Source organism: Spinacia oleracea, chromosome 3, assembly GCF_020520425.1.
Source record: "Spinacia oleracea cultivar Varoflay chromosome 3, BTI_SOV_V1, whole genome shotgun sequence".
Classification (NCBI taxonomy): Eukaryota; Viridiplantae; Streptophyta; class Magnoliopsida; order Caryophyllales; family Amaranthaceae; genus Spinacia; species Spinacia oleracea.
The window spans coordinates 139,721,714-139,731,860 of record NC_079489.1 but is presented as its reverse complement, the minus strand read 5'-3'; the positions used below and the strand labels follow the sequence as shown (position 1 = coordinate 139,731,860).

The following is a 10,147-nucleotide window of genomic DNA, read 5'->3' as shown; positions in this document are numbered from 1 at the left end:
ATTCTGAAACCGAAAAGGTCAGGGTCCCCAGTTTTTTATGTTGGACCGAACCAATAAGGGACAATGATCCTAAAGATTCCTTTTGAGAGAAGCAATTGTCAGTGAAGGGAATTGAGAGAGCCATTCGCTATTTACAAATAATCTGTCCAGTTTACTTTTGGATGCGCCTCTATGCCAAGTAAACCAGCCATTAGACAGGGGGATTTCGATCAATTGCTTGTCCTGCAAGAAATTTTGGAATAAGATGGAGTTGTTAGCATCGTAGGCATGGCTGCCCCTGTCGAGAGGGGATAATATTTCATTGAAGTCCCCAATAATCAAGCACGGCAGTTTGGTAGTTTCCCACAGTTCTGATATCTTGTAATTCAAGTACACTTTTACATAGGCAATGCCTAAAATGTTCAATTTTTTTGGTAAACTATGTTATTTGACATGTTTTAATCGCTCAATATATGTAAATATATGTTCAAAGTAATAATATAGTTTTGCAAAAACTAAGTTTATTTTAAAATTAGTAAATACTCATTTCACAATCAGTAGATAAATGTTCATTTCTAAATTGGTTGAATAAATGAGTATTGCCAAATAATTAGATAAACGTTCATATTCGAATGAGTATATAAATGTTCATTTCCAAGTAAATAAATAAATGTTCATTTCCAAAATAGTAAATGTTCATTTCTAAATAAATAAATAAATATTCACTTACGGAATAGTAAATGTTCATTTTGGATGGGGGTACAGCCAGCTGTGACTGTACACGGATACAACCAAAAATTTGCGTGTTTGATATGATTCATATGAAATATACAAGGAAAATCAATATTCAATGATATGCGAGCGAGTTAACCCCCAAATTATCTCATTTTCTTCGTAATTTGCATTATTAATTACTATCCATTATCGTTTGTAGTGTTTTTCAGTCGTCGGAATGAAAATTTATAAAGAAAGACACAAATTTACGCTAAGATTTCATTAAATTACTATGAAGTATGGATATTAATCATGATGTTACTTTACTTGTCAAATCATACTTAAACTCATTCTTTATATATTTCCACCATTTAGAATCGGCTAGTTGGCAAACGGACTGCGAAGGTCAGGGGCAGATCGATAGGCTTATGGGTACGTAGAAGGACATATATAGAAATATTCATTTTAGCATAAGTATTATATTAATTAAGAAGTAGTACTAAGTAATGCATTTTACTAGTGGGAAGACAATAATGAATAGTACATACTACTACCTACCCTAGCTAGCTAGCTACGTATAGCGTTGGCTTTAAGCTATTGCGAACTACGATCACCATAAACTTATACTACTATTTTCAGATCGAAGATAAAAGATAATTATTCATTTTGGCATAAGTATCCAAATAAGATACTACTACTTTCATGTTTCATCCCATGCTTTAGGAAAGAAGCTTGATACATTATTATTGTTAATATCTTCCTTGATTAATTTTTGAAATGATGTAAATTGATATATTATAGGAATATGTGTGAATAACTATTGTGACACACATTTTTAATTTTACCTTTAGGATGGATATGTATGACTTCTCTAAAGGTCCGATAACAATAGACCGAGACCCAACTGCATGTACAAAATCCCAATCAATAAAGTCAAAAGCGGGTCGAGAAGGACGAGAAGACCGGCCATAATCTCCAATCATCCGGAAATTTTCCTCCTACAAAGGCAGTTGTAGAGAGATAACTTTCATCTCTCCAAAACTCCCCTTAACCGGCTAAGAGAAATAGAAATAGCAAGCAATGATCAAGTAACAACGACACCAACAAAACACGTACATAATTGTACCATTAACGACAGAAAATCCCGTCGCTATAGGCTAATAATCGTTGATTAATGAAGGGATTTTTTGTCGCGAATCCGTCATAAAAAGGGGCCGTCGTTAATGAAAAATCTAGTCGTTAACCCGTCATAAAAGACATTTAATTTGCGACGGTTGTTCCCGTCTTTGTGGGGTTGATAGTCCGTCGTAAAATGCTTTTGCGACGGGATTTTTGACCCGTCGTTATTAGGTTGTCATAAAATATACAAATTCTTGTAGTGTAACATTTTTTAGTTTACTTTAGCTTTACCCCTAACGCAAAGTTTAGTCTTAAGCTTAGTAGCCTAACAGTAAAATAGCTTAGTCTAGCTATAACTTTTCAATGTATTTAAAAACTGCGGTATTAAGAGCCAATTTGTTTTTCTAAGCATTCCACCGTGGAGCTAGGTAACATCCTCGTGATTAAATGTTGTAAGAAATTACAGAATAAGATGTTAGTGCTTGTTTTCTTTTAGTACCAACAACTATCTTATAAAATTCGAATTTTGTAAGAAATTACCTTATATAAAAAAATGAAAGTAAATAGGAATCGAGTTAGTGAAAAATGTAAATATGAAAAATGCCGAGGTAAGATAGTAAACGAGCTTCGCTTTTTTTAAAGCAGTAAACACCACCCGTCTTTATGAAAAAAGTCCTTAATGCCCTTATCCTCCTTCACACTATAATTATGCAACATGTGGTTTATGTACCCCAGGGCCGGCTCCGAGAATTTGGTGGCCCTGTGCTAAGCTTATCAATGAAGCTCATATGAGGCCCCTAAAAACAATTTGAGGGGAATTATTAACTATAAACCTATTATTTATTTATTTATTTGGTAAATAAGATAATTTTTATTACCAAAAGGTAAAAACTAAACAACATTCAAACAGAAAAAACCGCTAAGGGAGCACGAACCCGCATCCCAAACTAAAATCACATAAGATACAATGCAGGAGCTGCACCGGTCACTGCAGTCAGGCAGCCTGTACACCACTACACCATCAACAAATTAACTACGATAAGAGCACAAGCACGCAACAGAGCAAGCAACACTGCAGTAGTAGAGCACAACAACAACACACCATCAACAAATACACACTGCAACAACATAGATACAATGCACCAGCTGCATCAGTCACTCAGTCAGACAGCCTGTACACCGCTACACCAGTCAAGCAGACCTGCAGACTGCAGTAAGCTTGCACAGCAGGAACACATCTGAACAAGATGCCTGAACAACAACTGGCCTACACAACAACAACAACAGATTGGCCTGAGCAAACCAGAATCTAAGGCAACAAAACCAAAGACAAACTAATTAACCAAGTTATTGAACAATCAAACAACAATTCAAAAATACATAAAAATTATAGCAATAAAATCATTGAGAAAGATAGATACAACCTGGATTGAATGCTTGTCAAACGAAGAAAGAGAAGAAATTGATTGCTTCCGGCCTTCCAATAACGAACTGCAACTCCCGATTTCCCCTCTTTAATATAAAGTGACATGAAACAGAGAAGATCTCGCATTAATCTAAGTTCAAACCAAACAAATTAAAATAAAAACAAATCTATTTCAAACGGTGAACAAAAACGTGAAAAATGAAATTTCGGAGACAAAAATATCTAACAATTTTACCCCAAATTAGATGAACAAAATAAAATCTGCAAAAACTGATGTTAAGAAACAAAATCAAACCGGCCGGAAAAAAATTGAAAACTGATGAAATAAATACAAAAAGCCATGGAAGCGAGAGAAAATATACCTGATTATAGACTTATAGTTCAGAGCCTCAGGTCCAACTGCATCGTTATTGAAGGAATGAAGGGCTATTTGAATTGAAAATAATTCGAAGTAGATATTGATATTTAAGAGATTTTCTTGATACATATATAAATAAATGAAATTTATCCGTTGAATACCATGAATTTAGATGGGTAATTTCAGAGAATGAATTGATAGAGAGGAAAACAAGGATGAACGGTACTTTTTTCATAATTGCAGAGAAGGTAGGAGAAGAATTCAGTCAATTAGAGTATTTTTAGGAGAGAAAATTAAGGGAATTAAGAGAATTAATTGACTATTTTTTGGAAATCAAATCATGAGAAGGAGAGAGAATAAGAATTTGAAGAGTTATTTTAGGAAGTTGGGGTTTGCATGTTTGACTGAACTCACGGGGAAGGGAAGGGAAGGGAAGAAGATGCTTTAATTTTTTATTTTTTATTTTTTTAAAGTTTTAATGCAACTGGCGAAAAAGAATTTGGGCCCCCCTAAATTTTGGGCCCGGTGCCGTGTATCCGACCAGACCGCCCAATGGCCGGGCCTGATATTGTACCCTGATTCATAATACTCACTGTACACCTTATTTTTAAATAAACATATAGTTCAAATTCATAGTACATTGCATTCCTACCCAAAAAACATATAATAAATGATAAATTTTATGGACCTATTCCACATCTCCACACTGGCCCTAAACCGCAAAATTTAAATATCCTGGCCTTGGCCCTTGACCCTTGTTAACTAGGACAAGCCGCCAACATCCCTTAATCCTTTCTGTAAGTCATTTTCAAAGAGAATCTCCTAGCTAACCTTTTACTCTTAGAGACCTTTTGCCCTTTTAGTACTTACTCGATCTTTCACCACCCATCATTAGTCATTAACAATACTCTAAAACATTTTTTAAACCAAAAATTAAAGATCCAAACTAAACACAACTGTAAAAGTGTCCTTGAACTAAACACTACTACCCTTAAATACTGCCTCACCTCAGTAGGGAGATTGTTCATGCACCATAAACCAATTTCACACTCTCTTAGCTTACAACAACAAAGAAAAACTCTTTTATTTTTATATATAAATAAAATAATTAATGGCAAAGAACAACTTAACAAGTCTTTGTACTTTGCTTTTCCTTGTACTCATATTTATTTCCACTCACAAAGTGTTGCTCGTTGAAGCTAGACACTTGAAGTGCAAGAAATGTATTACTTCAAGCTCAAGGAACATGCACACATCATCGAATTTCTTGAAGCCGATTAAAGGTCAGCCATTGATCAAAGTAGATGGCCTTGCAAGCAAGAAGGTAATTGAAACTTTGGATGATTTTCGACCAACTACACCAGGTCGGAGCCCAGGTGCTGGACACTGATCGATTGATCGATATATCTTATTATCAACTATGCTAGTTTATCAATTGTTGTGTGTTTGGGTCGTATGCCCACACCCATTAGTACGTGAAAAAGGAGAGTTTAAATCATGTTCAAGCCTAAAAATATTCCATCCAAAAACAAATTGTAAATAGGTGGTTCGGAAGATTCCAAAAGCTTGTAACGTAATTGACTTGTTTTCTCTCATTTTTTCTCAATACGTACGTATTGTTGTGATACTTGGGTTTTTTCATGAAATAAACGTAGTTTCTAGTTTTAATTATTTTGAAGTAATTGTTGCATATAATCAATTAAGTAATTGTTTATTCCAATATAATAAAATAAAACTGTTAAATGTACGCAATAAAATGCCGGCCTAACGTCACTACAAGAAATTGTACTATTAACGACGGGAAATCCCGTCGCGAAAGGCCAATAATTGTTGATTAACGACGGAATTTCCTGTCGCGAACCCGTCATAAAAGGGGGCCGTCGTTAATAGAAATCCCGTCGTAAACCCGTTGTAAACCCGTCGTAAAAGACATTTGCGACGGTTATTCCCGTCATTGTTTGGTTGTTAGCCCCGTCGCAAAAGCCTTTGCGACGGGATTTTTGACCCGTCGTAATTAGGTTGTCGTAAAAAATACAAATTCTTGTAGTGCGTTTCGATCTCTAAAAAAAATGTTAAATGTATAAACATTTGTCCGATTTCTTTTTAGTGTTCTACTAGTATAGTACCCGTGCGATGCACGATTTGTGATATGAATATTAAATTTGTATATCTAAACTTTTACTAAACTATAGCTATAGACAATTATCATCAAAATAGAGCTTATAGATAATCTTATTATTGAAACTAATGATGGATAGATTTGTTACTGCCTCATTTCTTATCTTATTTATTTAACAAATTCAAAATAAAATAAAATAATGGTACATAGATAAATTTACGTTTTTCCCCTTTCATAACCCATGTCAAACATAAATTTATTCTCATTCGTTCTTTACTTTGATAGTCATACCCACTTAATACTCCCCTACCATCTACATCATTATCCGATCATTTAACACTCACCCCACCATATACCTTATTCATCTAGAGATAACTTCGAAGCGGGGTGGGTTAGTCCCTCAACACCTGTTTCTGCCTAAAATTATCATCCCCATGCTCGTCACCACGATAGGTATGATACTCATCCCCGTCTAAGCCCCGCCTCACAGACGGAAAATAAATTAAACCCCCTTCATCACCCGTATGTGCACTCACGCCCGACTCAAGCCAAGCCCTAGACAACTGAATTCGGCATTATTTTTTGACAAGAGAATTTTGACCTTTAAAACTTTAAAGTATTTCACAATTTGTTTCTCTGATTACATTATACTTTGGACACATATAACGTATAAATATTTTCCTAATTAAAACTAATGATGGATAAATTTGTTATTGCCTCATTCGGTGTCTTTTTTATTAAAAACAGAAAACAAATAAAGGTACATAGACAAAGTTATTTTCATTCTCATTCATCACATGTGTAAAACCTAGCCCTAGAAAGCTGAACTCGACATTATTTTCTGGTAAGAAATATTTTAATTTTAAAACACTATTCTAGAGTATTTGACAATTTGGTTGTCTGATTAGATTATACTTTGGACACATATAGCTTAAAGATATTCTCCTAATTAAAACTAATGATGGATAAAATTTATTATTACCGAATTTGGTGTTTTGTTTATTAAAAATAGAAAACAAATAAGGGTACATAGACAAAATTATTCTCATCCTCATGCATCACATGTGTCAAACCTTGCCCTAGACGGTTGGACCCGGCATTAATTTTTGGTAAGAGAGTTTTTAATTTTAAAACTCTTTTCATAATTTGATAATCACTTACTACACTATACTTTGGACACATGTACCTTATGGATATCCCCCCAATTAAAATTAATGATGGATAAATTTTTTATTACCCCATACGATGTCTAATTTATTAAAAAAGGAAAAACAAATAAAGGTAATAAATAAAATTATTTTCATCTATTCAACACATGTGTCAATCATAGTGTTATTCTCATCAACCTTTCACTTCGATAGTCACACCTATTTAATCATTTTATATTTACACCATTACCCGATCACATACTCTACCATTGCCTTTATTCATCTAGTCATGACTTCGAGGCTGGTCGATGCCTCCGCACTCGTACTTGTCTAAAATTCTCATCCATATCCCTGTCACACACAATGGGAAAGATACTCACCCTTAAGAATCTCCTCATTAAAGGGTAAAAAATAAAACTCATCCTCGATCTATCACCGACATGTGTATCCATTCTCGCCCCACACTCACCCCTGGACTAACATATTTATTTTTGTTTTGGTAAGAGAGTTTTGAATTTTAAAATTCTACTATAGAGTCTTCTACAATGTAAATGTCTTATTATAATAATTGAGTAAATAAACAAAGCGTTATATTATGTACTCTCTCCGTCCAAATTTAATCGTTGCAATAGTCTTTTCATGGAGTTTTATGCGATAAGTTATTGTAATCTTATATATTATAATTTAATAGAAAAATAGGCATGTTGAGAGAGAGTGGAATTCCTTTTATAGAATCAAGTATAAGAACGACAAATCAGAGAGCGACATAGCTCCACATCGATTTCGTTATCCAAAATTACGCGCAAATATTTTTTATTAGATTACAATGTAAAATAAAGGCAAACATATTACCCATCAAATAATCAAATAATCAAATAATCAAATACAAATAAATTAATAATATAAAATGAAACTAAAAAGCTCTTAAAAATATTTTTCGTTTAAACAATTAAGGAACTACTAAATAAAAGGATACATAGAAATTTAAATTTCGAGAAAAAAAAATACAAAGTTATTAAACAATTGTTTTTTCAATAAGCATATTTTACACAACATTGATAAATGCTACTTCAAATATTAAAGTAAAGGTAAATATTCGTTATACATATCCGCAGTCAATATAAGACACATATTTTAAATAAAAATTGACAATACATGCAATTAATCATTAATAAATTTAAATTCAATATTTTAATACATGCTAAGAGATGTTAAAATATTTTAAATAAAACGATATTTTGGACAACCTAGTTAAAATATTTTTATTTTTTATTTTAAACAGATTATTGTCATATTGTAAATAAGTCTGTTTTTTTAGTTAATAATCTTGATTTATACATATTATATTTCAAGAATTAGCCATTATCGATCAAATTTAGCATTTTTAATATTAGAACTCTGAAATAATGCATTTGCCATTAATTTGCCATTATCGATCAACTGTTAACATTTTTTTCAAAACAATCTCATACTCTATTCCAATACCACTTATTATTAGTATATTATGAGTTAGAATTCATAGAATATGTTATTAGTATATCCGAACCCAAAATTTAGAGATTAAGGTTGGTAAAACATAAGCGTTGTTGAAGATCATAATTTTGAATAAATCATAATATATAATAAGAGTTGGGTGCAGATGTCCAATATCGATACGGCTAGTAATACTTTAACAAATTATTCTCTCTTATTTGGAAAATGAATTATACTGGTATGTTATTATTTCATTATTAAATTTTGAATAAGAATTTTGAACAATACTACGATATAAGATCGTTCTATACTTAGGTGTAAAAAAATAAAAATAAATTATTAGCAATCTTCGCATATGAAATTTATTGCGATGAGATTAAATACTTAGGCAATAGGGATACATATCATTTTGCAGTTAGTGTTCTAACAAAAAATATGTACTTCGTATAATTTAATATATAAGTTAAAAAATTCTTTATGGGTCATACTTTTGCGATGAGTTTATATTATTTTCTATTTAAAATATACTAACTTAGTATATACTAACTTACTAAATTATATAACTTGTAAAATATCATTTTTCCGATGAGATTATTTTTTGTGATGAGATTATTTTTTGTTCTTAGTATATACTAACTAAGTTATATAACTTAGTTTAATTTTCTAACTTGCGTAGTAAATATATACTAAATTGTATATAGATATACCAATTTCCTAAATTATATCATTCTTTATGTAAATTTTTTTATGGATTTTTCCATATTAGTAATTGTTACCATAAAATTCATTAAATTAAATATGACAAAATATTATCTACTCAATTAGTTTTATATTAAAAGAGAGGTGAATCAATGAGTGACATTTGTCATCACCACATTGATTTCCTCTCTTTTAGTATATTATATAGATATAGATTAGCCATTATTAAAAAAATATCAACAATAATAATTTACACAAACCATAAAAAGACAAAATCGACAAAAATAAGAAAACAAAAAAAATTAGAATTTTGGAGTTATTTACCTTTTCATCCACCAAAATCAATTCATGAGTGCCGATTACTGTATGGTCCTTGAAATCCGGTTGTTCCCAAAACCTAACAATCCTCACCTTCAATCTCCATGATTCTTTGAGGGGAGTGATGTCTTTTTATCATAGTGAATGCCATAATATTTAGTGTAAGTACTGATAATAGTTGTGTAGAAACTGATAATTTAACCCGGAAATGTGAGTCATTTATATAGGGCTTATAATAATGTAGCATATTCTGTATATTATTATTATGGAATGTATTTTTTGCTTGAAGGTGAATTATGAGTAAATATCTATATAATAATAATCATCTAATATTTCATACCTTATATGTTGAAGAAGTTGAAAAGATGTCGTATAAATTTCATCTCTGGAATATTCTTTGCTGACAAACTTTTGAAGAGCCGAAGATTTTCCTGAAGATTTCACAACATTATACCTAGTGTGATATATTTTCAGCCTTATTAATATTTTGTTTTAGGTTGTTTCCATTATTATAGCCTAAAATATAGAATAATAGGGATATAAAATAGAATATTAGCCTTTATTTTAATATGCCTATTATCCTCACGTTTGACTAAGATGTGAATTTAATATGTTGCTTAATTTTGTTTCCATTGTTTTAAGGTTTAGGGCTGTATATTTTTGCTCATGCGTTTTGTATGGGCTGCATCCGTTAATTACTTATGGGTTCTATATTTTATTAAACAACCTGATATATCTATATGGGCCCTTTATGAGTTAAGTTTTTGGTAAAAAGATACACGTCGTGGGATATG

General features: G+C 31.7%; 1 protein-coding gene and 1 long non-coding RNA gene across 2 annotated transcripts; both read right to left on the bottom strand.

Annotated features, from left to right (window-relative positions):
• Nucleotides 1-2,418: 2,418 nt before the first annotated feature.
• Nucleotides 2,419-4,649, bottom strand: LOC130470542 (uncharacterized). Its single transcript, XM_056840846.1, has 3 exons — nucleotides 3,601-4,649; nucleotides 3,237-3,324; nucleotides 2,419-3,079 (listed from the first exon to the last, which is right to left on the bottom strand). Exons 1-3 carry the CDS (start codon nucleotides 3,723-3,725, stop codon nucleotides 2,972-2,974), a joined length of 321 nt encoding a protein of 106 aa, XP_056696824.1. The 5' UTR covers nucleotides 3,726-4,649; the 3' UTR covers nucleotides 2,419-2,971.
• A 4,218-nt stretch (nucleotides 4,650-8,867) lies between these two features.
• On the bottom strand, nucleotides 8,868-9,795 carry LOC130470543 (uncharacterized). The gene is made up of 2 exons (XR_008931140.1): nucleotides 9,694-9,795; nucleotides 8,868-9,481 (listed from the first exon to the last, which is right to left on the bottom strand). It is a non-coding gene; the product is annotated as an uncharacterized lncRNA (long non-coding RNA).
• Between the last annotated feature and the right edge of the window lie 352 nt (nucleotides 9,796-10,147).